The 27,964-nt window shown below is 39.1% G+C and overlaps 2 protein-coding genes and 1 non-coding gene across 8 annotated transcripts in view; 1 reads left to right on the top strand and 2 right to left on the bottom strand.

Annotated features, from left to right (window-relative positions):
* DNA2 (DNA replication helicase/nuclease 2) overlaps positions 1-10,591 on the bottom strand; it is a 44,515-nt gene extending 33,924 nt beyond the window's left edge. The window contains exons 1-4 of one of the 2 annotated variants that reach the window (XM_059900707.1): positions 10,518-10,591; positions 8,895-9,080; positions 7,760-7,943; positions 4,665-4,810 (exon numbers count right to left, since the gene is read on the bottom strand). In XM_059900707.1, the coding sequence (XP_059756690.1) occupies positions 4,665-4,810; positions 7,760-7,943; positions 8,895-9,080; positions 10,518-10,591 (590 nt within the window). Of the gene's footprint in view, positions 1-4,664; positions 4,811-7,759; positions 7,944-8,894; positions 9,081-10,517 lie in introns of those variants that run through there. The other variant, XM_059900708.1, reaches the window with a different exon arrangement.
* SLC25A16 (solute carrier family 25 member 16) overlaps positions 7,862-27,964 on the bottom strand; it is a 47,788-nt gene continuing 27,685 nt past the window's right edge. For 2 of the 5 annotated variants that reach the window (XM_059900717.1, XM_059900718.1), the window contains exons 6-7: positions 24,780-24,848; positions 21,620-23,175 (exon numbers count right to left, since the gene is read on the bottom strand). In XM_059900717.1, coding sequence (XP_059756700.1) covers positions 23,019-23,175; positions 24,780-24,848 — 226 coding nt within the window. In that variant the 3' untranslated portion in view covers positions 21,620-23,018. Of the gene's footprint in view, positions 7,944-21,025; positions 21,174-21,619; positions 23,204-24,775; positions 24,849-27,964 lie in introns of those variants that run through there. The other 3 variants (XM_059900715.1, XM_059900719.1, XM_059900716.1) reach the window with 3 other exon arrangements.
* Positions 8,032-8,104, top strand: TRNAR-CCU (transfer RNA arginine (anticodon CCU)). Its single transcript has one exon. It is a non-coding gene; the product is annotated as a tRNA-Arg (tRNA).

Genomic DNA, 27,964 nt, shown 5'->3' with positions numbered 1-27,964 from the left:
AACACATATACAACTTAATCTCCAGCGGTTTAGAAAAACACACACACAACAGGTAAATCTGAGTAAAGACTGTACGGATGTTCTTTGTACTACTCTTGCAACTTTTCTCTAAATTTAAAATTATTTTCAAATAAAAAGATTTTTTAACAAAAAGATACACCCCTATGTTCATAGCAGCACTACTCACAATAGCCAAGACATGAAAACAACCTAAATGTCCATCGACAGATGAATGGATAAAGATGTGGTACATATATACAATGGAATACTACTCAGCCATAAAAAAGAATGAAATAATGCCATTTGCGGCAACATGGATGCAACTAGAGATTATCATACTAAGAGAGGTAAATCAGAAAGAGAAAGACAAATGCCATATGATATCGCTTATAAGTGGAATCTAAATTATGACATAAATGAACCTATCTACAAAACAGAAACAAACTCACAAACATAGAGAATAGACTTGTGGTTGCCAAGGGGAGCGGGTTGGGGGAAGGATGGAGTGGGAGGTTGACGTAAACTCTTATAAAATGGATAAACAACAAGGTCCAACTGTATAGTACTATATTCGATATCCTGTGATAAACCATAATGGAAAAGGATATAAAAAAAAATATATATATATGTATAACTGAGTCACTTTGCTGTACAGCAGAAAATAATACAACATTGTAAATCAACTATACTTCAATAAAAAAATTTTTTTTAAAGATTTTTAAAATGTTTAAATGTAAATATCCTCTGGTCCGACAATTCCACTTCTAAGTATTGAGCCCAGATATATGCCTGCACAGCCATTAAAATTAAAATGTACAAAGGTATTTATTACAGCGTTGCTAATAAAAGCAAAGACTGAAATGCCAGGGGCTCTTAAATAAATTACTGTACATCCATACAATGAAACATTTTGCCACTCTTAATTCAAAATGAGATAGCTCAATCAGTACTAATATGGAATAATCACCAAGTTTTTTTTTTTTTTTGCCCGCGTTGCCCGACTTGTAGAATCTTAGTTCCTTGACCAGGGACTGAACCCGGGTCCATGGCAGTGAAAGCACTGAATCCTAACCACTGGACCACCAGGGAACTCCCAAGATTTAATATTTATATACAATAATGTGTATGGTATGCTACCATTTATATAACAAATAATATATAAACATAAATAATCACACACACAATCACATGTAAATATTTGAAATCTCTGTGGAAGGACATACAAGAAACTGATAACAGAAGTTGCCTCTGGAGCTAGGTAGTGACTGACCAGGGATGCAGGGGTAGAAAGGACTTAATATCACTGTATACCCTCTTGTACTATTACAACAACACATGGTGTATGTGAATTTATAACCTATTTAGAAATAATAATTTACTATTAAAAAAAAAAACCCTGCACAACTGGGTAATCTTTTTCCTAAATAACCTTCGCGAACCATCCTGGAACCATTCTTCATTGTCACCATCTCCTTAGGCAGATTCTTCCTAGTGTTTTACTTTTTACAGACCAGGACTCTTCTAAGTTTCCAAACCAGTCCACACTGGTTATTTAAAGTCTTCTGCATTTAAATTCTGCCTTTTTAATTTCGAGCCAAATCACAGCAAAATGACATGTAACCACCTGCTCTTTCCTGAGACTCCAGAGATACTTAGGGTTTGGCATCTTCAAGCCTAGACTTTTATAGATATAATGAGAGGACAGAGCATGAACAGGTAAAAATCTGTTCTAAGATCTGTAATAAAGTAGAAGGGCCTATGAGAGAGGGCAGGAAAGAACTTTGGATCTGTTATTTTTAGGCTCTGGGAATTTTAAAAGGATCCTTTTGAACAGGTTTGGACAAGATTCATGAGAGAATTAGTATTTTCATAACTGAAATGAAACACATATTTTCCCTTAATGACTTAGGATATCATGATAAAAAAAAAAATAATGCAGCAAAATGGATGGAGATTACCATACTAAGTGAAGTCAGAGAAAGACAACTATCATATGATATCACTTATATGTGGAATCTAAAATATGATAGAAATGAACTTATTTAGAAAACAGAGACTCACAAACGTAGAAAACAAACTTATGATTACCAAAGGGGAAGCGGGGGCAGGGGGGCGGGGATAAATTAGAAGTTTGGATTTAGCAGATACAAACTATTATATATAAAATAGATAAACAAGGTCCTACTGTATAGCACAGGGAACTCTATTCACTATCCTGTAATAAACCATAATGGAAAAGAATATGAAAAAGAATATATAGGGACTTCCCTAGTGGCTCAGTGGTTAAGAATCCGCCTGCCAATGCAGGGGACACAGGTTCGAGTCCTGGTCTGGGAAGATCCCACATGCCACGGAGCAACTAAGCCCGTGAGCCACAACTACTGAGCCCACGTGCCACAACTACTGAAGCCTGCGTGCCTACAGCCCCCGCTCGCTGCAACTAGAGAAAGCCCACGCGCAGCAAGGAAGACCCAACGCAGCCAAAAATAAAAATTAATTAGTTAACTAATTAAAAAAAAGAATATATATGTATGTATATGTATAAATAACTGAATCACTTTGCTATACACCAGAAACTAACACAACATTGTAAATCAACTATATTTCAAAAAATATACATATATAATTCAGTGATACCCAAGGATCTGCTAAGAATACATTCCTGACACAACACTGTAAAGCAACTATACTCCAATAAAAATTAATTAAAGGGACTTCCCTGGTGGTCCAGTGGTTAAGACTCTGTGCTTCCACTGCAGGGGGCATGGGTTCGATCCCTGGTCAGGGAACTAAGTTTCCTGAAGCCGTGCTGTGCGGCCAAAAAAAAAAAAAAAAAACAACAAAATAAAATTATGACCTTCATAGTTCTTATATTTTTTAAAACTTTCTCCTTTCCTATACAGTAATGAAGCTATCAGCTCTCCTATTATATGACTATGAAGGTACCTTTCTCCCGCATCTTAGAAACCAGATAAGACTGTTAGATATTAATGAAAAATAACAGATGCTGAGGGCATAAGAGACATTCCATTACGTAACATGCACAAGGTTTAATACAAGGACATGAATTCTGAGCAAAGCTGCTCAAAATCCTTGTTTTCTTTCATCCTTATATTCACGTTGGGTTCTGGACTGATCAGGTTACCTGATACCTGAATACCTGTGGTGGTTTAAAATATGTCCACAAATCCTTTGACACCCCCTTCAAAAGATGGTACCTAATTCTTCTACCGTTAAGGGAGAGCTAGACTTAGTGATGAGTACTTAATGAATAAAAAAAGCAGAAGTGACATCGTAGCAATCAGAGACTAGGTTATAAAAGGCACTGTGGCTTCCTGCTCTCTTTCTTGGACCCTTCAATCTGAAGGAAGCAGATTGTGTCCCGGGACACACCAGCCAGCCCCCTAGAGAAACCCATGTGGCAAGGAACTGAGGCCTCCTGCCAACAGCCAGCTAGGAACTGAGTCCTCGCCACAACAGACATGTGAGCGAGTCATCACGGAAGCAGATGCTCCTGCCCGGGTCATGCCTTCAGATGCAGCCCACATGGGAGACCCTGAGCCAGAGCCACCCAGCTGAACTATTTCCAAATTCCTGACTGACAAAAACTATGAGATAACAGGTTAGATGCTTGTCATTTTAAGGCACTAAGTTTTGATGTGTTTTGTTTCAGGGCAATGATCCACACAATACACAACAGATCCTGGTTAGGGTGTGACAAAAAATTTTTTTTTAATTTGAAAACCAAAGTGGCAACTAAAGCAATAAGTAGAACTCTTAAGCAAAAACTTTATTATATCTATTCATATTCTGAACGCCATGCTGTGTGGTTGTGACCAAGTGACAACTTCTCTGTGCTTCCATTTCTTCCTTTATAACAGGTTGCTATCAGATTATATAAGATAGCTAAAAAGCACTTAACACAGTGCCTGACATAGGGCAGGGTTCTAAAATGTTTTTAAGACAATAGATTGTATGTCATTAGTAAATAAGTGTAGAATTATGGAACACATTTTCTCATTTAAACAGTGAAATGTAGAATTATATCTGGGAAAAGTAGGTTTGTATCAACTAGTCTGGAAAGCAAAATCACCACTAATAAAAAAATTTCTGTGAAAAAAAGATGGACTGCAGAAGGAGTCAAGAAAGAAATCGAGAGAGAGTATGCCAATCCCTCTGCAGGTAGCCACTCATAAAACGCCAATGACTAGCCATTTGTGGGTTTACATACATTATCTCCATTGTCACAAAACATCTGCAAAATAGGTATTATCACCCTTTTCAGAATCTTTCAGTAACTAGTTCAATCATAAAATTGGCAAAGCTAGAATTTGAAAGGAGGTTCATCTGACTCCCAACCCCATACAATTTTCAGGATGTCACACTGTTTCTAGAAGTAAAACAAAAAGTTCACACTCTCTGAGCGCAGCTGTGGAGTCTATTACACGTATAGAGAATATTTAGATATTTTTAGCCAGAGAATTCCTGTTCTGCAATTTCAGAAGCTCTTCACAGAATTGCAGTGGGATACTACAACCCTGAAATCTGCATTCTAGTATTATACTGATCTATATTTAATAGTCGAATAGCCAAATACCTTATAGATGCTAGGAAAGAAGTTATATAACAAAACTGTATCTATAGTTCCTCTCGTAACTACTTACATTTCCTTGAGATGCCTTATTTCTTGAACAGTTTGAAAAGCAAGTTCTTGTAGCTTTTCTGGGGCAAAACTATCACTTATTGCTTTTTGAAATACTTCATGGAGAACCGTACCAATCAGCATTTGGCGTGTGGCTGGATCAGAGCTCTACCAAAAAAAACAAAAATTATACGAACATCTTATTTCACAACGTATCAACAGATGTGATCGTACATTTATTACCTAACCTATTGAACCACCATAGCCAAAGTACACTGGTGAGACAAATGCCAAAATATGAAACAACTTTTTTTTCTGGCGAGTGAAATTATAGATGACTTTGACTCTCTTCAATTTAGAATTACCTGAATTATTTTACAAGTTATTTTTTTCAAATCAGTATATTTCCATTTTGAAAAAAATTAAAATAACTTATATGAAAAAGTTCAATGCAGTCTCAAATATTTAACATATTCATCTCTAATTTCACTTTATAATGAACCCACATAGAAAAGTCAATAAACACATAGATCATAAAGTCATGTGAGTAAAATACTCAAACATGAAACAAACTTACAGCAGAGTTTTTTTTTTTTTGGCTGCCCCACCCACACACCTGTGGGATCTTAGTTCCCCAACCAGGGACTGAACCCAGGCCCCGGCAGTTAAAGCGCTGAGTCCTAACCACTGGACAGCCAGGGAATTCTCTACAGCAGAGATTTTTTTTTTTCAAATTTCTTTTTTTTAATTAATTAATTTATTTATTTATTTTTGGCTGTGTTGGGTCTTCGTTGTTGCGCGTGGGCTTTCTCTAGTTGCTGCAAGCGGGGGCTATTATTCGTTGCAGTACGTGCGCTCCTCATTGCGGGGGCTTCTCTTGTTGCGGAGCACGGGCTCTAGGCGCACAGGCTTCAGTAGCTGTGGCTCGCGGGCTCTAGAGCACAGGCTCAGTAGTTGTGACGCACGGGTTTAGTTGCTCTGCAGCATGTGGGATTCGCCCGGACCAGGGTTCGAACCCGTGTCCCTTGCATTGGCAGGTGGATTCTTAACCACTGTGCCACCAGGGAAGTCCCCAGCAGAGATTTTTGACAAACTCTCGCCACTCAAAAAGAAACAGTAGTTTTCAATTAACTCTTTTATTAGTCTGGACTGTCCCCTTGAAACTATCAAAAAACAAGAAAAAGTCCACCAAGACACCCATCAGGAATTTAAAAAATTAATTTACAGGGAACTCTCTGTACTTTTTTTATAAGTTCTATGTGAGTCTAAAATTATTTCAAAATAAGGTTTTTAAAATATTAATATTCAGGTCTGCTTTATAACATGTGGTTAAAAGAGAAGTTAATAGTATCCCCACAATTGAAGAAAAAAGCTGATTTTAAAAAAAAAAAACTATAAATAAGTGATAACTAAGACTATTAGAAAATCTACTTAGGTATTTTTCCTTCTTTTACTCTTCTTGCTTAGCTGCATTTTTTTTTTTTTTTTTTTTTTTGGCTGCATTGGGTCTTCATTGCTATGCACGGGACCTCTCTAGTTGCAGCGAGCGGGGGCTACGCTTCGTTGCGGGGCGCAGGCTTCTCATTGCGGTGGCTTCTCTTGTTGCGGAGCACAGGCTCTAGGCGCGCGGGCTTCAGTAGTCGTGGCATGCAGACTCAGTAGTTGTGGCTCAAGGGCTCTAGAGCGCAGGCTCAGTAGTTGTAGCGCACGGGCTTAGTTGCTCCACGGCATGTGGGATCCTCCCGGCCCAGGGCCTGAACCCCTGTCCCCTGCATTGGCAGGCAGATTCCTAACCACTGCGCCACCAGGGAAGCCCTTAGCTGTATTTTTTGGTTTTCTACATACATAGAGACTAATTGTATAATTAAAAGAATACCCTGGGAGGAAGAGGAAACAACAAATAAAACTCACGTTCTTCAAAAATAAATGGCATTGGGGGCTTCCCTGGTGGCGCAGTGGTTGAGAATCTGCCTGCCAATGCAGGGGACACGGGTTCGAGCCCTGGTCTGGGAAGATCCCACATGCCGCGGAGCAACTAGGCCCGTGAGCCACAACTACTGAGCCTGCGCGTCTGGAGCCTGTGCTCCGCAACAAGAGAGGCCGCGATAGTGAGAGGCCCGCGCACCGCGATGAAGAGTGGCCCCCGCTCGCCGCAACTAGAGAGAGCCCTCGCACAGAAACGAAGACCCAACACAGCCAAAAATAAATACATAAATAATTCTTTTAAAAAAATAATAAATAAATAAATAAATAAATAAATAAATGGCATTGGGAATTCCTTGGCGGTCCAGTGGTTAGGACTCCGTGCTCTCACTGCTGAGGGCCTGTGTTCAATCCCTGGTCAGAGAACTAAGATCCTACAAGCCGTGCAGTGCAACCAAAAGATAAAAAAGAAATGGCACTGAAACAAAGGGAGTGGGTGTAAGGCAGAATACAGATTAAAAGAAACTATGAGACATATCAACCAAACATAATATTGTTTGGATATTGATGCTAACAAACGAACTGAATAAAAAAAATATTTGATAAAAGACATTAGAGATAAAACTATTAGATTAATTTAAGGAATTACTGTTCATTTTATTGTGTATGATAAAGATACTGTGTTTATATATTTTTTTAAATCCTCAGCTTTCATTTAGTTGCAAAATAATACAATGTCTGGGAACAGCAAAATGGGTACATGGGAGTTTATTATAATCATCTCTTTGCGTATGTTTGAAACTTTCCATAATAATGTTTTTAAAAGAGACTCTCACATTTACTTTTAGTTCACTGGGAATCACATGAAGCCAAGTTTGGAAATGCCCAGATATATTAAATTAAAATTTTTATCACTTAAATTAATTATATTATTATTAGCATTAATTATTTTACAAAATGTTGAATAAGATTCAAAGGATCTTAGGGCACCTGGCCTTGAATCCCAACACTGCCACTTACTAGCTACAGTAACTTTGGGCAAGTCACTTAACTTCCTGATTTTCCCCATCAGTAAAATGCAGTTGATTAATACCACCTACTTCACAGGATTGTTGGGAGGATTAAGTAAGAGTGTAAAAGTGCTCTGTAAACTCTTAAGACCCTGTGGAAACACTGGCTGTTAATACTGTTCACCTTAAATGTTTCACTCAGGACAGCTCTTCTCATGCATCGAATACTACTGGCTATGCTTGTGCCAGAAATCAGCATGTCTGGATACAGAATCAAATATCCAAAATCTTCATCTATTATCCAAGTATCGGATATGCAGTCTCCCTCCAAATGAATGATGTCCCCTGCCTCTACTGGTACAGAGCACCTAAAAATAAAGCAAAATTAAAGTATACATAGTTTAGATTCCTACATTTAAACATATTAAGGAGGCTTCAAAAATAACTGGAGGGACTTCCCTGGTGGACCAGTGGTTAAGACTCTGTGCTCCTAATGCAGGGGGCCCGGGTTCGATTCCTGGCCAGGGAACTAGATCCCGCATACCGCAACTAAGAGCCCGCACATGGCAACGAAGATCCCACGTGCCGCAACTAAGACCCGGCGCAGCCAAATAAATAAATAAATAAATATTTTAAAAAAATAAACAAATAACTGGATATCTTATGTAAAGAAATAAGTATTTCTAAATTTCTGGGTCTTGCATCATCTACTGCAAAAGCTATCAAATTATTAACAGTGTATAGCTTCAATTATGGATGAGGTTGTTCTAATAATAATTCTCTCATTCTTAAGACTTATACCTACAGCTTCTATAAGCCTTGAGGCATGAAGCCAAACACAATGTACCAAGAACAAAATCTTATTTATCTAGTTCAAACCATCCAACTTGCAGCCTAGACAAAGTTAGACCTCCACCTTCTCTGCATCTCCCCTTCACCCCTCACATACCACACAATGCTTGAGAAGCAACAGCTAGAGTCTAAGGATGTTCTTATGCTGTGATTAGTTTTCCTCTTAGTGAGAACTAAATGAGTTTTAAGCTGCAGTCCCAGAAAGCACTGGGAAATAGGAAGTAGTGATTTAATAAGTCCCCTTGTACTTGATTTTCAAATGACAATAAAAATCAAGTTTTGGAATAAGGGACTTGAGATGCTGGTGTAATAGGCACAATCTTTATGCAGAATTAACTCAGGTTCATATCTACTCTCTTTATTAACAATTAAATTATTGCAACAGCCACACAAGCCCATGTGATAGTTTGTAAGACGGCACCCTTAAGACTCTGCCAGATCAACACCCAAAGTCACACAAAAATTACCAGTCATTCCTAAGGATACACAGTTCTTTATATTCTAGCGACTGCGAAGCAGTGATGATTAGGTGCTTTTCATGGTTTCCTTCTTCATTCTGTACAATATTGACTGCTAATACCAGGTACCGGTTATCCAATCCTCGGCTCAGAACTGTTTTAGAAAAGGAAGCTTCCACCTTCTTCTTCTGAAATCTAAAGCATACACATACAAAACTACTGTAGCACAAGCATGAAATAAGAAGTCATCCAATCTCTTTTATCTACAAACCAACCTTCTAGTTTTCTAGGTTTGTTTCTTCCGGAAAGCTTATCACAAGACCATTGGCTAAAAGAGGTAAAGAGAGAGAGAGCAAGGGCATAGCAGAATTCCTATTATAAAAACTTCCCAGAAGCAATGCCATTTAAAACATGCTTATGATATGGATTTTTCCAAATATAAGCTCTATGAGGAGCTCTTTGGGACATCTATGATTATGAGGACAAATGGTAAATTGAAAAATATTAGACAACAAATTCCTACCACTGGTGCAAACCTTCCCAAAGTACAAGTGAAAGGAAATGTCTAGGACACTATCTTTTTGTAAATAAAAGATGTTTGTTATGGAAAAATATAGTGTGGGTGGTTTGCTGGAAGTCTACTGTGAGCTTCATTATTATATTAATCTTTCAATTAGGAGAGTACTTAGAAATCACCTAGTCCAACCTACTACTTAATGCAGGAAATCATTCTATAAAACCTCATTGGGGATCAACTAGCCTATGCTTTGTAGAGAAAGCAAGATTAATACCTGTCACCTTAACCATTCCTTCATAGAGTAACTCAGAAATTTCTTATTTATAATGGGCAAGTCGATTTCACAATTCTTTTATCCACTGATCCTAGCCGCCTGAAAACTGCAAAATACTCTAATCTCTCCTCTAGAAAACATTAAGTCCCTCTTAAATCTTTCCAGTTTGACTGCAGTCTTTATCAGTGACAGTCCAAAGTCATCATCTCTCCAGTTATTACCCTAAAACTGTCTTTGTCACCCAACCTTTGTAACCCACCTAGGTTATATTCCTCATTCACCTACCCCACGTAGCCTCAGGCCATGAATTTCCCAAGGTCAGCTGGGACGCTTTAAGGATCTCCCAAAAGGTACTGCTGATCAAAACTCAAAGCGCAAAGATCTGTCAACAATAATTAGCCTCAATATCATTACTAATGACAATTCTACACTATGCTTGCGGGTCATTTTCCCAGATCATTTAAGTCGCTCTGAGGGTACAGATTTCTCCCTGGGATAACTTTCTCCAATTAAACATCAAGAAAAGCATCTAGCAGTTGCAATTTCCTTTTATGAAGACATTTAAGGTGGCTAGGACTACCCAAATTCAGGAAAGTGGTGATATCAAGGTTAAGAATGAACTGCTGGGTGAGGGAGAGTATTCAAGCTCTGGCCCAGGCTTGGCCCCAAAGAGAACCCTGGGAAACAGACCCCAGCTCCGGAGGCTCGTCGGGCGCCCCGAGACCTGAGCACGGTCACTCTGCCCCAGCCCCGGTCCGCGGAGGCGCGGGTGCGGCCTCTCCCGCTCCCTTCTTTTCAAATCTCCCGCTTTGCTCCCAGACCCTTCCCCCGCTCCGCTCACAGCTCCGCCGGCGGCGCAGCCTTATCTCCGAAACTCTTCTCCATTAGCAGCTCCAGTTCGTCCACCTGCTCCATCCCGAGCACAGAGACCTCAAACTGCCGCCAGGTAAAATCAGGGGAACCTGGAGCCACACACCGGGGGAAAAGGAGCGCGAGGCCGCGTGGCGCCGCGCGCATGCGCCGACCAGCCGAGATCCCAAGTGACCTGCGCGGGCAGTCCCTCCCGCGCCCTGCGCGTAAGGCGCTTTTGCTCCTTTGCCTTGGGGTTTGGAAAACAAGGAGTCTTCGTAATCTGGCCCAGACTAAATGCTCCGGCTCGTCTGTCTCTCTCTGTCTCTGTCTCTCCCCCTCCCCCCTTCCCCTCCCTCCCTCTCTCTCGACACGCCGACCCATGTCCGACACAGCACTTAGTATGAACAAAACTGCAGTTGCCCAAAGCAAGGCGTCCCTTGTTAGCTTCTGGAATTTTTCACTCTTTGGAAAACAACCTCTCCTTTTTTTCTGGCTCAACTGAGAAAATGGAAGCTGTCAGAAAAGAACTTCCTCATCATGCCACGACTAAATCTACAAAACCACTAATATCTCCTCCCCGTTTTATAACCTCTTCCCACTTTTTCCAGCAGTGGACAAAGCGTTCCTCCTATCAATGGGCAATCCCTCTACTTCTACTTGGGATCCCAGGGCCTCCTGCATTCTCAAGGGCATTGCTTCTTCTGTTATTCCCTCATTCTCTACTATCATCAATCTGGCCCTCATTATTGGATCGCTCCCTGGCTTGTAATGCGTCCCAGTATCTCTCATCTTGAAATGATGTTACCTTGATGGAACCTTTTCTCTCTTGGCCACCCTCCTGAGGAAAACTTCTTTAAAGAATTTTTTTCAAGGCTATATCCATTTTCAACTCCTATTCACTCTCCTTTTGCTTTTAGTTTTTTGAATTAAAAATCAATTTTTTTACATACACAGAATATTAAAAACCACCTCTAAAAATAATATGCTACAGAATATTTAAAATATACAGAAATGTGGGACCTCCCTGGTGGTCCAGTGGGTAAGACTCCGAGCTCCCAATGCAGGGGGCCCAGGTTTGATCCCTGGTGGGGGAACTAGATCCCACCTGCAGGCCACAACTAAGAAGTCCTCATGCCGCAACTAATCATGCCACAACTAAACATGCAGCAACGAAGATCCCGCATGCGGCAACTAAGACCCGGAGCAGGCAAAATAAATAAATAAATAAATATTTTTTTAAATACAGAAATGTGTAAAAAATAGTGATCACTTCCTAAGGGTTTGACCCAAATTAAAAATAATCGTGGGCTTCCTTGGTGGCGCAGTGGTTGAGAATCTGCCTGCTAATGCAGGGGACACGGGTTCGAGCCCTGGTCTGGGAAGATCCCACATGCCACAGAGCAGCTAGGCCCGTGAGCCACAATTACTGAGCCTGTGCATCTGGAGCCTGTGCTCTGCAACAAGAGAGGCCGCGAAAGTGAGAGGCCCACGCACAGCGATGAAGAGTGGCCCCCGCTTGCCACAACTAGAGAAGGCCCTCGCACAGAAACGAAGATCCAACACAACCATAAATAAATAAATAAATAAATTAAAAAAAAAAATAATCGTTATCAAAAGTTATCTTTCACATTCATGTTTATTCATATAAAATTATGAAGAAGTTATGAGCAACTTCCTGGGAAAAAAAGAATGGAAAATCCTTGCCTGTAGTAGATACAGATTTTGTACCTGTGATGCCACAATCAACTGGTTTTCCTCCAACATCACAGGCACTCCTCAGTCTCCTTTACTGTCTCTTCATTTTTCTGCCCAATCTCTAAATGTTGAAAGTCCTCAGAATCTAGTTCTGAAAATTTTATTTGTCTACTAGCTCCCTAGGTTATTTCATACATTTTCATGGCTTTAAATACCATGTCTATCCTGCCAATTCTCAAATTCATTTTTACAGGCAAGGCTTTTCCTCCAAATTCAAGAGTCCAACTGCCTGCTTGACATCTATACTTGGGGGGGGGGGGGAGGGGGAAACTTCTTTAACATGGCCAAAATGGAAAAAAAATTTCTTTTTTTGGCCACGAGGCTTGCGGGAATCTTAGTTCCCCAAACCCAGGCCACCTGCAGTGGAAGCGCAGAGGCCTAACCACTGGACTGCCAGGGAATTCCCTGAAATAGAACTTTATATTTCCCCAAAAAACCTATTATTCTTCTCAGTAATAGCACTAACCACCCAGCAGATAAGGCCAGAAACCCAGAAATCATCCTTGATTCCTCTCTGTTACTACCCACATCCAATCCATAGGCAGACCCGTAGATTCTGCCTCTAAAACTATCTTAAATCTCTTCGTTCCTTTCCATCTCCACTGCCACTACCTAATCATTATCTCTCACATGTGCTTCCATTCTTGTCTCCCTGCAATTTATTCTTTTCCCTTTCCTAATATTTTATCATAAAAACTTTCAAATGTACAGAAAAGTTAAAAGAATTATATCATGAACACCATATACCTATCACCTAAATTTTACAATTAACATTTGCTATCTTTAGCAAATGTTATCATTCATTATCACAATGTATATCTATCTATCCATCCCTCTATCCATCCATGAATTCAAGTTTTCTTTTTAAATGCATTTCAAAATAGCAGACATCAGTGCATTTCACCCCTGAACACTTTAGCATGCACACCATTAGCTAGAGTTCAATATTTTGTCTGTGGTACTTTAAATGTTTTATGTAAATTTCATATGTGAATCGTAGAATTTACATAAAATGAAATGCACAAATCTTGTGTGTACCATTTGATGAATTTTGACAAACGTGTTTGACACCAATCCTTATTAAGATACAGAATGTTATCATCACCCCCAGAAAGTTCTCTCATACCCCTTCCCAGGCAATTCCCACATCCATCCCTATTGGAAACCCAACCACTAACCTGATTTTTTTTCACCAGAGATCTGATTTGTCTATTCTACAACTTCATATAATGAAAATCACATGGTATGTACTATTTTGTATCTGGCTTCTTTCACTCAGTATAATGTTTTTGAGATTCATCCATTTTGTTACATAAACCAGTAGTTTGTTCCTTTTTATTGCTGAATAGTACTCTACTTGGTCAGTCTCCAGTTGACAAACACCTAGATTACTTACAGTATTTTGCTATCTTGAATAAAGTGGCTACAAATATTCTTGTATACGTTTTTTCACGGATGTGTGCTTCTGTTTCTCTTGAGTAAATACCTTGGGGTGATATTTCTGGGCCATGGGTAGGTTTATATTTAGGTTTAACATAAGAAACTGCCAGACCTTTATGCAAGTGGTTGTAACATTTTACACTATCACCGACGATGTTTCAGAATTCCAGTTTCTGCATATACTTGACAATATTTGATGCTATCAGTATTTTCAGTCTTAATTTGCACATCCCCATCACTAATGAAATTACTTTATCATGTGCTCAGTCATTTGTATATGCTCCTTTGTAAATGTCTGTTCAGATCCTTTGCCCAGGGATTTCCCTGGTGGTCCAGTGGTGAAGAATCCGCCTTGCAATGCAGGGGATGCGGGTTTGATTCCCGGTTAGGGAACTAAGATCCCACATGCCGCGGGGCAACTAAGCCCACGCGCTGCAACTACTGAGCTCGCGCACCTCAACTAGAGCCCACGTGCCGCAAACTACAGAGCCCACGCGCCCTGGAGCCCGCGCCACAACTAGAGAGAGAAAACCCACACGCCACAACTAGAGAGAAGCCAGAGCACCACAACGAAGAGCCCGCGTGCCACAAGGAAAGATCCCGCGTGCCTCAACGAAGATCCTGCATGCCGCAACTAAGACCCGACACAGCCAAAAATAAATAAAATAAATAAATAATAAATAGGGCTTCCTTGGTGGCGCAGTGGTTGAGAATCCACCTGCCAATGCAGGGGACACGTATTCGAGCCCTGGTCCGGGAAGATCCCACATGCCGTGGAGCAACTAAGCCCATGTGCCACAACTACTGAGCCTGTGCTCTAGAGCCCGTGAGCCACAACTGCTGAAGCCCACGCGCCTGGAGCCCGTGCTCCGCAACAGGAGAAGCCACCACAATGAGAAGCCCATGCACCGCAATGAACAGTAGCCCCCGCTCGCGGCAACTAGAGAAAGCCCGAGCACAGCAACAAAGACCTAATGCAGCCAAAAATAAATAAAATAAAATTTAAAATAATAATAATAATAATAAATAAATCTTTAAAAAAAATCCTTTGCCCATTTTTTTCTTAACTGCATTGTCCTTTTATTACTGAGTTACAAAAAAATTTTTTTTCTTTTTCAGCTGTGCCAAACGGCATGGGATCTTAAGTCCCCGACCAGGGATTGAACTCAGGACCTCGGCAGTGAGAGCTCGAAGTCTTAACCACTGGACCACAGGGAATTCCCCAGGAATTCTTTACATAATTCTTAATAAAAGACTTGTCAGATAGGTTTTGTGAGTATTTTCTCCCCATCTGTGGCTTGCCTATTCATCTTCTTAACAAGATTGTAACCCAGCAGGACCCTATGGGGCCTTCCCCATATCCTCTGCTTTAGCTCCTCTCTGAAGTCCCTAGATAATAGTATCTGATACACATTTCCTGAGTAGTTCTATAGATGTGAAAACCCCCCACCAAATGGAAGATGTTTGTTTTGTTTTTTGGCCGCACCATGCAGCTTGTGGGATCTCAGTTCCCCGACCAGGGATTGAACCTGGGCCACAGTAGGGAAAGCCCGGCATCCTAACCACTAGACCACCAGGGAACTCCCTGGAAGGTGTTAACTACTTGATGATCACGAGCACATAGCCCCCAGGCCTGCTGGAGCCTGATTGATGATGTTAACCCCCGTGACACCGCCCTGTTACCTCACAAGCTGATCACATACCCTGCAACCCCACCCCCTCACCAGGCCTTTAAAAATGCTTTGCTGAAACCCTTCGGGGAGTTTGGGGTTTTTAGAGCATGAGCCCTCCATCCTTCTTGTATTGGCGCCTTATAGTAAATGCTGCACTTTCCTTCATCACAACCCAGTGTCAGTAGCTTTACTGCAGTGGTGAGCAGACCCAAGTTTGGTTCGGTAACAAGATCTTTAGATATGCGTAAGTTGTAATCCTTATGAAGTCTAATTTACCCATTTTTCTTCTATGCTTTTCGCTTTCTGTGACCTGTGGAATCCTTGCCGACCCCTAGGAAGTAGAGATATTCTCCTTTGTTTTCTTCTTGAAGTTTATTGTTTTTTCATTTAGGTTTATGATCCATCTAAAATTAATTTTTGTGTGTGGTATGAGGTGGAGAATGAGTCGTGTTCCCCCCTCCCCATCCCCCCAACCATGTGCATATCCAGTTTTTCCAGTAGCACCTGTAGAAAAGACTACCCTTCCCCCATGGGATTGCTTTGGCACCTTGTTAAAAAAAATCAAATGACTATATAAGTATAGGTCCATTTCTGGCTCTCTATTCTGTTTGTGACTCCTTATGCCAGTATCACATTGTCATGATTACTACATCTTTATAGTAAGTCATACAGACAGGTACTGTATGTCTTTGTTCTTTTTAAAGACTGCTTTGGGTATTCTAGGTCCTTCACATTTCTATATAAATTTTAGAATCAGGTTGTGAATTTCTACAAAGAGCCTGTTGAAATTATGATTGAGATTACATTAGACCTAAAATCAATTTGAGAAGTATTGATTTCTTTAAAATATAGAGACTTCTAATGCATTAACCTGGTTTATCTCTCCATTTATATAGATTTTCTTTAATGTCTCTCAGCAACATTTTGTAATTGTCAGTGTAAAGCTCTTGCATAGATTTTGTTAAATTTAAGTATATATATATTTTTTATAAGTTTTTTTTTAATTTATTTATTTTATTTGCTTATTTTTTGGCTGCGTTGGGTCTTCATTGCTGCGCATGGGCTTTCTCTTGTTGTGGCGAGGGGGGCTACTCTTCTTTGCGGTGCGCGGGCTTCTCATTGTGGTGGCTTCTCTTGTTACGGAGCACGGGCTTTAGGCGCGTGGGCTTCAGTAGTTGTGGCTCACGGGCTCTAGAGCACAGGCTCAGTAGTTGTGGCACACGGGCTTAGTTGCTCCGCGGCATGTGGGATCGTCCCGGACCAGGGCTCGAATCCGTGTCCCCTGCATTGGCAGGCGGATTCTTAACCACTGCAGCACCAGGGAAGCCCTAAGTATATTTTTTGATGCTATTTTAAATGAAATTGTTTTTCAATTGCTTCCTGCTAGTATATAGAAATACAATCTTTAAAGTTTACCTTAGGACTTTCCTGGTGGTCCAGTGGTTAAGATGCCACGCTTCCAATGCAGGGGGCACAGGTTTGATCCCTAGTCAGGGAACTAAGATCCCACATGGCACGTGGTGCGGCCAAAAAGATAAGATAAATAAAATTTACCTTATATCCTGAGACTTTGCCAGTAGTTGTTTTGTAGATTCATTAAGACTTTCTATGTAAATAATCATGTCATCTACAAATAGAGGCAGTTTTACTTCTTCCTTTCTGATCTTTATGCTCTTTATTTCACTTTCTTTCTTAAGTTCACTGGTTAAATAGAAGTTCTGACACTGGGCATCCTTGCCTTCTACTGATCTTAGCGGGAAAGCATTCAATATTTCACTATTAAATATGATGCTAGCTGTAGGTTTTTCATGAATATTTGCTATGGTTATCTAATCTATGTAAAAAACAAAAACAAACCTCCAAAACTTAGTGTCTTTAAACAACAATCTTTTTTTAATTAATTAATTTATTTATTTCTGTGGCATGTGGGATCTTAGTTCCCGAACCAGTGATCAAATCTGCGCCCCCTGCAGTGGAAGCGAGGAGCCCTAACCACTGGATCGCCAGGGAAGTCCCCAACGATCATTTTTATTGGCTTATGAATTTTCATTTTGGGCAGGGCTCTGTGAGGAAAGCTTTTCTCTGTCCATGAAGCATCAGCTGGAAGCTGGAGGATCCACTTTGAAGATGGCTTACTCAAATGGCTGGCAAGTGGAGGCTGGCTGACAGTTTCTCTACAGGGGCTGCCTGGCTTCCTCACAGCATGTTGTGAGGATTCCAAGAGCGAGCATTCCAAAAGACCAGATGGAAGCTGTTTCAGCTTTACAACGTAACTTCAGAAGTGGCACAGCATCACTTCCACCGTAGACACAAGCCCACTCAACCAGATGTAAGGGGAGGGAATGGTCTGTACCTCTTGATGGGAAGAGTGTCAATGACACGAGAAGAACATGTGAGATGAGATGTACGGTTGGAAAATTAATCTGACAAAATGCTCTATCAGATTGAGGAATGTGATTAATGTGATTAATCACATTATCCCTGATGTGATTAATTTTTTTTTTAAATGTTAGCCACTATTGATTAGCTTTTTCCTCCTAACGACATTTATTCTTTTTTAATTAATTTTTTATTTTATTTATGGCTGTGTTGGGTCTTCGTTTCTGTGCGAGGGCTTTCTCTAGTTGCGGCAAGCAGGGGCCACTCTTCATCGCGGTGCGCGGGCCTCTCACTATCGCGGCCTCTCTCGTTGCGGAGCACAGGCTCCAGACGCGCAGGCTCAGTAGTTGTGGCTCACGGGCCTAGTTGCTCCGCGGCATGTGGGATCTTCCCAGACCAGGGCTCGAACCTGTGTCCCCTGCATTGGCAGGCAGACTCTCAACCACTGCGCCACCAGGGAAGCCCGATTAATTTTTATAATGTATCAATTTTGAATTTTGCCAAGTGCTTTTTCTGCATCTATTGAAGAATCATGTGTTTTTCTCCTTTATTCTGTGAGTACAGGAAATTACACTATTGACTTAAGATTGTGAAACAACTTGGCGTTCCTAGGATAAACCCAATTTCGTCATGATACAATAAACTTTTTATGTATTGCTGGATTTGATTTGCTAATATGCTGTTAAAGATTTTTCCATCTTTGTTCCTGAAGGATACTGTTGGTAATTTTATTTTTCTGTAACAACTTGGTCAGGTTTGGGCATCAAGGTTATAGTGGCATCATAAAAGTGCTGTCTTCTGATTTCTGAAAGTTTGTATAAAATTCTTTCTTTCTTAGATGTCCAACAGAATTCACAATCTGAGCCTGGAGTTTTCTTTGTGGAAGGATTTTTGATAAATTCAGTTTCTTTAATTGGTTATGCAGATTTTGTTTCACCTACATCAGTTTTGGTTGTGATTTTCAAAGCCTCTGTCCATTTCATCTAAGTCATCAAATTCCTTAGCAAAGAGTTATTTAGAAATCCCGTATTATCTTTTTAATATCCATAGGATCCATAGTAATGTCATCTTTTTCATTATTTTTGTTTTGGCCACGCTGCATGGCTTGTGGGATCTTAGTTCCTCAACCAGGGATTGAACCCGGGCCTTCGGCAGTGAAAGCGTGGAGTCCTAACCACTGGACCACCAGGGAATTCCCCATTCTTGATACTGGTAATTTATGTTCCTTTTTAGTTATCAGTCTAGCTAAGGGGCTTACCAATTTTGTTGATCTCTTCAAAAAACCAATTTTGGGGTTTGTTATTTTCTCTATTGTCTGTTTTTAATTTTGTTGATTTCTGTTGTTGTTTTTTATTTTTTTGTTTTGTTTGTTTGTTTTGGCTGCACCGGCATGTGGAATCTTAGTTTCCCAACCGGGGATCAAACCCACGCCCCCTGCATTGGAAGCACAGAGTCAACCATTGGACAACCAGGGAATTCCCTGATTTCTGTTTTAAGTGCATATAATTGTTGATAAAGCAGAGTGATCTTTGTAAAAATATAATCAGGCAATTTTACTCCCCTACTGAAAACCTTCAAGGCTTCCCATTGCATTTAGAATAAAAGACAAAATCATTACTATATCCTATAGAGCCCTAAATACATTGATCTGCCCTTTGTCTACTTCTCCAACCTATTTATTGCTACTCCCTCACTCAGGGAGCTTCATTCACACTGGGCTTAGATCCACCACTTATTGTGTGAACCTGGGCAAGTTACTTGATATCCCTGGGTCTCAATTATCCCAACTGTAAAAAAGGAATATTTAACAGTGCCTATCTTATAGTACTGTTATAGAGTTAAGGCATCAAATAACGATATCTGACATACTTGTATAGTAATTGTATACTTAAACACTTACATCAATTCTTTGAATATGACATTGTTACAAACTAGAAATCAATGACAAACAATAAGTCATGTATATTTCCTGAGGATTTACTATGTTCCATTCCTTATTTTAAGCACTTTTGATGCCTTTGTCTATTTCTCCAATCTATTTATTGCTACTCCCTCACTCAGGGAGCTTCACTGACACTGGGCTTCTGACAATTCCTGTGTCAAACTAAACTTTTTCCTGTTTCAGAGTTTTTGTACTGTGCTGTTCCCTTCATCTGGGCCATTCTTCCCCCACAGCTCTTTGCACGACTACTTCCTTTTCATGTGTAGGCTTAAAGTTTAGCACATCAAAGAAACTTTTCCCTGACCATTCTAAAGTAGCACTCTGATCCTTACACACAACAATTATTCTCTATCATGTAATCTATTTACTTCCTTAATAAGCACTTTCCAGGAATTCCCTGGTAGTCTCATGGTTAGGGCTCTGTGCTTTCACTGTCAAGGGCTCTGCACTCAATCCCTATTCAGGGAACTAAGATCCCGCAACCCTCTTGCTGGCGGGGAGGGGGGCCGGGGAGGGGGAGCAAAAAAAAATTTCTAAAGCACTTTCCAAAAACTGTAATCATTCTATTAATTGGTTTGTATTTATTACATATTAGAGCTTTATGTGAATAGGAAGGATACTACTGTGTTGAAGTATAGCATCATGGCTAGTAGACTAGGCTATAGGCTGAATCTTAGATCCACCACTTATTGTGTGAACCTGGGCAAGTTACTTGATATCCCTGGGTCTCAGTTATCCCAACCGTAAAAAAGGAACATTTAATAGTGCCTATCTTATAGTACTGTTATAGAGTTAAGGCATCAAAAGTGCTTAAAATAAGGAATGGAACATAGTAAATCCTCAGGAAATATACATGACTTATTATTTGTCATTGATTTCTAGTTTGTAACAATGTCATATTCAAAGAATTGATGTTAAGTGTTTAAGTATACAGTTGCTATACAAGTATGTCAGATATCATTGGCCCACTCTGCAAGGCAACGCATACTGATATAATATAGATATTATTATTTGCCATTCATCCTGGCTCAAATTAGCAACAAGACATTTCTGTCAAGAAAAAACAAATAACTTTCTTTCTAAATTGCTCTTTCCCTGAACTATTTGTGCCTCGTTTCTCTCTACCAGAACATTTTCTCCAAAAACAGGGACCAAACCTTCCTTCTGCCCATCAGTAAACATCATTGAGCAACTATTATGATGCCATACCCTGTTCTCCTTAAAGAGGATGAAGGTATGACTCTGCCCATGAAAGAACCAATTGGGAGGACAAGTAAACATGCAGTAACTAAAAAGTATGGTACATACCCTGTTAGAGAAATACCCAGTGATAGATGCTATAGGGAATCCAAATCAGACTGCAAGTACAGTTAACAGACCTCTCAAGGTATGCCCCCATAATGCCGATATAATCCGTGGCACACAATGGGTGCTGCATAAATGGATGTTGAGTAATCTGGGGGAAAATGTTGTAAGATATTATTATATATACCCACTAACCTTTCCATCTCCATACAGGCCACCATTAACAGCTAGGAATGGTACCTCACTCATCAATCCCTAAACAAAATCACTGCCCCATTCTATAGATCAGAGGGCTGTACCCAATAAAAGGCAAGGAAAGTATTACAATGGAGATCAAAACATAAACAGTCAATATTCAAATGGAAGATAATCTGTCAAGATTCACTTTGCGTTATCAATCTGAAATAAATCAGATAAAAATACTGTCATTATTTTAAGTATTCTTCCATTATGTTTAATATTTGTGCTTCAATAATGTAAATAGTTAAAAGAGAGGAATAATTGTTGAAATATGAATAAAATTTATTTTTAATAACCTATGTATTCTGTAACATAGAATGCAAATTTTTATTTAAAAAAATATTTGCAGTCCTCTTTTATTGATAACATAACTGAGATACTTATTTTATACATTTAAATTATCTTGAGATTTGATAGCAGTATTTAGCTACAGTGTAGCCGAGAAATGAAAATATACAAAATAGTTTTAGGAACACATGTATTTTTACCTGTGGGTACACTTATAAATCATACAAAGATACACATTTATTTTAAAATAAAGACTTTGAAAATGAAACCAGTTCATATAATTTTTACCAAGTTATGACAAGAAATATTTTATGCAAAAAAATAAAAATTGAAGCAGAAATAACACTTTCAATTTAGTTTTCTAATGTCTTAAAAATCACATCAATTCTACAAATTGCTATTTCTGAGGACAGAACTATTAACTGTTCCCCTCCCATTTTTGTCATGCTTATAATAAAACATAAAAACTACTCTAAACATAATAACTGGAATTCTTACATTTTAAACCATTTTAATATAAATGATAGCAATTCAGATCATGTTTTACATCTCTACTTAAGTTTATATTGCACTAAAATTATTTTACGTGGAAGAACTAGTTGCTGTGTCATAACATAATATCTTGGAAACATTCTTTGACATTCACATCTATATTAATGGATATTTCACAGTCCACTTAAATAAATTTTCTAGTATACATCAAATCATCTAACAAAAACAAATCTATAATGCTAACTTGTTTTGAGAGCAAAGATATTCAGTATTTACTATTACTGCCTTTGGGAAATACATTGACTTTTAAAAACACATTTAAATCACTCAAACTGGTAATAACATTTGAGCAATACCTGAAAATTCTTGACTTACTGATGAGTCTCTACATGGTTACTTTTTGAATACAATATTTATCAAAAAATGAAGAGAAAAAGTGTTTGTCCTTTTATCCAGCGGAGCAGAATTATGAGAAGGGAAATATTAAGAATAATACTTCAATGCTGGCTTCTAACCTATGTTTTATATAACTTAAAATTTCAGCTCTCATCATTCTGCTGCAATATAACCAAGACTGTTAATAATAATAATAACAATAACAGCAACCAACATTAGAGTCTTTGAAAATCATGATTACAATTAAAAGCTTGGAATAGCATGATAAAACTAATGGCAACCTTTTGAATCCCATTTTAAGTTAGTTCTATCCAAATAAAACTTTAAAATGGTTTCAAATAACCTTACTGATTAGCCAGCATCAGCTTAGGATTTTTTTGCAATGTTCTAAGATATAACTTTTGGCGTAAAAAGTATAGTAAGCACTTTTGATTTGTGATGAATAGAAAAATCAAGTACTAAAATACCAGTGGTTCCTGTGACAGGGTAAATATCCCCCTTCAAGTAATGTTCTCCCCAAATTAAATTAACATTTTATTTTTCCCTCTGAGAGTTTAAGGAAAAGAAATAACGATATTTTTTAATTGAGGTGAAAAAACTGCTTCATAAGTTCATATGTTGTAAAAGCCACTGCCTGAGAAGGAACGCAGCGAATGTAATTAAGAGATAAACCACGATATAATCCTTTCCGAATTCCATGGTGTCCATAGACATACTTCATAGTCTCCCGCATGGTACTGAAAGAGAATGGTTAAATGATGACACCTTTATGCCCAGTCACGAAGAGACAATTTCAGGATCCATAATAGCATTTTTACAAGAAGCTAAAAATGCCATCTGAGTAGCTTTTGGAAGGTAAGTGTTAAAACAAGCTAAAGGACTTCCCTGGTGGCACAGTGGTTAAGAATCCGCCTGCCAATGCAGGGGACATGGGTTCAATCCCTGGTCTGGAAGATACCACATGCTGCGGAACAACTAAGCCCGTGCACCACAACTACTGAGCCTGCGCTCTAGAGCCCGAGAGCCACAACTACTGAAGCCCACGCACCTAGAGCCCATGCTCCGCAACAAGAGAAGCCACCACAATGAGAAGCCCGCGCACTGCAACGAAGAGTAGCCCCTGCTCGCCACAACTAGAGAAAGCCCGTGCACAGTAACAAAGAGCCAACGCAGCCAAAAATAAATAAATTAATTAATTAATTAAAAAAAAAAAAAACCAAGCTAAAAATTCATAATAAAAGAGCAATTCATTCCAAACAAGTACAAGCATTATGCATAGGATTCCGGGGCTCATTAATACCATATATTTTGTTTGCATTATGTCTGTGACATTTACTAGCAACACTATTTCATAATAATATTTGAAATATTGATGTAGTCTTTTTAAAGGATATATGAGCAGTTGCCCTTTAAACTCTCAAGTTTCTGCTCACGTTCTATGCTACAATGAGCAGATGGTTATAGAACTAAAGCTTGAAGGACTATCTTTCAGATTTCATCAATAAAGACTTTCTTGTTTCAGTGTTCTTTCCTTTCAAACCAACATTTTGGGCTTTGTCTTTCTCTTTCAATATGCAATGTAGACTGAAATATTCAAAAAATCTTTTGGGTGAATGAAGGCAATTCATGGTCCTGAATAAACATTCTGCTCTTCCCCTGAGGAACAACACATCACCAATCAAACAGAATGATTCGAAATTTCTACAGATTATAGAAAACTCTAGAGCTGGGCTATGCAATAGTGGTAGCCACTAGCCACATGTGGCTACTGAGTACATGAAATGTGGAAAGTCCAAAATTGAGATGTGCTGTGAGTGTAAGATACACCCTGGATTTCAAACACTTAGTATTTTTTTTAAAAGGATGTAAAATACTGAAATGTTGAAGTGATAAATTTTAAATATATTGGTTTAAATAAAATATTTTAAAACAATTTCATCTGTTTCTTTTTATACTTTTTTAATGTGGTTAGGTTACCAGAAAATTTTAAATTACATATGTGGCTCACATTATATTTTTATTTAAAAGAGCTGCTCTAAAATTAAATTTGCTTTTTTTTTTGGCCGCAAGGCTTGTGGGATCTTAGTTCCCTGATCAAGGATCGAACCCTGGCCCCCACAGTGAAAGCACCGAGTCCTAACCACTGGACCACCAGGGAATTCCCTAAAATGAAAATTTTAATAGGAGGATTAGGACCTCATTAAATTCAGTTTACCAAAGAATACTATGGGAGATAAAATGAAAGCTCTAGACTACTAGTGAGATCACAGTCCTATCTCCCTACTTACTATACACATTACATTTCCTAAAGAAATTGAACAATGACAAATGAAGAACTTACAGGCACTTTTCAAATTCTGGAAGAACAGTTCCTAACTGCATTCGCCGACGTGTTACATCAAATGGGTAGCTAAAAAAAGAAAAAGAAGGACTTAAAAATGATTTTTAGTTTTCTACTCAGCAATTATTGAATACAAAGCCCTATGTATGCTAGGAAATAATGTGTTCCTATTCTCTTACTGTTTTGTCTAATCTGGGAGTCAGGATATAGGCATATGAATAAAATCAAATAACAATACAGAGGTCTCCTTGCCTTTGCCTAAGTGGTTCCCTTGGGTTAAATGATTCTTCTCTTTCATCACCCAATATCAAGTTCTATTTATTCCCCCAAACCAAATTAAATGCCACTTCCTGAGGAAATAGACGGGGTGCTTTCCATTGTTGTAACCCTAAGACAGGGTTTCTTAACTTTGGCACTATTGCCATTTTGGGTTGGATAATTCTTAGTTGTGGGAGCTGTCCTGGGCATTGTAGGGTGTTTAGGTAAATCCCTGGCTTCCACCCACTAGATGCCAGTAGCACACCCCCAGTTGTAACAACCAAAAATGTCTCCAGACATTAATAAACGTCCGCTAGCGGCGAAACCACCCCAGTTAAGAACCACTACCCTAAGAGTATTCAGCAAGTGCCCCTGTATACAGTAGGCCAACAAAAAATTCTCCTTAAGGGCTAAAATTAACAATACAGATAATTGCATTTAGAGGATAGAGAAAATTCTATGTGAAAAGATTGCCTCATTCTGCAACTATGTATGGTGACGAATGTTAACTAGACTTATTGTCATGGTCATTTTACCATATATACAAATATCAAATCATTATGTTATATACCAGAAACTAATATAATATTGTACATTAATTATACCTCAATTTAAAAAAAATTTTAAAGATTGCCTAAAATGAAATATACAAAAGTAATCTCTTAGGAGTGGGACCCCAGGTGATTTTTTTTTTTAATTACTTTTTTGGGGCTAATGTTGACTGCTTATGTTAGGTCCTGTGCTAAGCAATTTATGTACGTTATCTCATTCCATCTTTACAACAATTGTGTGAAGTAGGTACTGTTATCTCAATATTAAGATAAGAAAATTGAGTCTTAGAGACATTTTCCATGTCATAAAGCTGCTTTCTACTTCCCTATTCAAAGCTCTTGTTTATACATATATATATACATACACACATATGTATATATACATACATATATATAATATATACATAAGTGATATGACGAAAATAATTATATACTTTTATATACATTTAAATTTACTATGAAATAATTATAATAAAAAAACCACCCATGTACCAACCAAACAGCTTAAGAAATAACATTAGTAATAGATGAAGAGCTCTATGCATCTAAGCAGCATCTCCATGAATTACCTTTTTTTTTTTTTTGGCCCTGCCTCACGGCTTGCAGGATCTTATCTCCCCAACCAAGGATCCAACACATGCCCCCTGCAGTGAAAGTGCGGGGTCCTAACCACTGGACCACCAGGGAATTCCCCTCCATGAATTATCTTTTTTCAAATTTTTAAAATATTTATTTATTTATTTTTGGCTGTGTGGGGTCTTCGTTGCTGCACGCGGGCTTTCTCTAGTTGCAGCGAGTGGGGGCTACTCTTCGTTGTGGTATACGTGCTTCTCATTGTGGTGGCTTCTCTTGTTGTGAAGCACGGGCTCTAGGTGCGTGGGCTTCAGTAGCTGTGGCACGTGGGCTCAGTAGTTGTGGCGCACAGGCTTAGTTGCTCCGCAGCATGTGGGATCTTCCCGGACCAGGGCTCGAACCCGTGTCCCCTGCATTGGCAGGCGGATTCTTAACCACTGCGCCACCAGGGAAGTCCTGAATTATCTTTTAATGGGAGGTAGAGAGAGGAAAAAACTTTATGGGGAATAAAGGGACCAAAACCCCAACCTGAAGGATTCAGTTTCCAAGCAGGAAAAGATGTGTCTGGGTGGAAGGAATTGATTAATAAAGAGAAAGTAAGAAGACAAAGTACAAGGATCAGAACTAGGGAAATAACAATGGGAAAGAAAGAAAATAACATTCTAGGTAATGTTTTTAAGCAAAAAAATGACAAAAATATTTGGATATGTACAATGTGAAAAATGATCTCAAGGTATTACCAGGACTAGAAGATTAATGGTGATCAGTAACAAATAGGAAAGTTGGGGGCCGAGGACAGACACGAAAAAGAAGACAGGAAAGCAGTATATGAATTACAGAGCTTGAACTGAGGACAGAAGTCCAGGTAGAAACATCCAAGAGCTTGCTAGAGAAGTAATGAGAGTGAGCAATGAAGATTTAAATAGAATTAGTTATCTGTACAGAGGTGACCACTGAAACCATAAAGATAGGTCAGCTATTCTGGATGTTTACGGGAAGAGCAGAGGCCCAAAGTCTGGCTAGGCCTTACAAAAATCAGCACAGATAGGTAGGAGGAGGAAGACATGAATCAGCAAGATACCTGAAAAGGGAAAGTTGCCGCAACTAAGAGTTCGCATGTCACAACTAAAGATCCCACATGCAGCACCAAAGATCCCGTGTGCCCGCAACTAAGACCCAGCGCAGCCAAATAAATAAATAAATATTAAAAACAAAAAAGAGTCAGTGGGTGTAGAATATAGCTTATGAAGTAAGTGGAAAAGAGAAGACAGATTTTAAAGATCTAAATTGGAAGTAAATAATAAAGAAAAGGGGCAGTAAAACCAAGAAGAGAATCAGAATAGCTAGAGGTGATCATGTCTCTGCAAATGAACAAGGTTCCGCAGCCATGTTTCTAAAAGTAAACTACACACTTTTTTTTTTTTTTTAATATTTATTGATTTATTTGGCTGTGTCAGGTCTTAGTTGCGGCATGCGGGATCACTGTTGCCGCGTGCGGGATCTTTTAGTTGTGGCATTCGGAATCTTTAGCTGCAGCATGTGAACTCTTAGTTGCGGCATGTGGGATCTAGTTCCCAAACCAGGGATTGAACCCGGGCCCCCTGCATTGGGAGCACGGAGTCTTAGGCACTGGACCACCAGGGAAGTCCCTACACCTTTTTTCCTTTACTTTCAGTCTAGTATGATCTGCTCCCACACACAAGTATACTGAATCTGTCTTCACAAAAGTAATCCTTCATTGTGAAATCCGATGAATACCTTACTTTTCATTACCCATCTTACTTTGAATTTTCTTTTTCCATT

The sequence above is a fragment of the Balaenoptera ricei genome, chromosome 16 (assembly GCF_028023285.1).
Source record: "Balaenoptera ricei isolate mBalRic1 chromosome 16, mBalRic1.hap2, whole genome shotgun sequence".
NCBI lineage: Eukaryota > Metazoa > Chordata > Mammalia > Artiodactyla > Balaenopteridae > Balaenoptera > Balaenoptera ricei.
The sequence above is the reverse complement of the archived record's forward strand: the minus strand, read 5'-3'. Positions and strand labels throughout refer to the sequence as shown.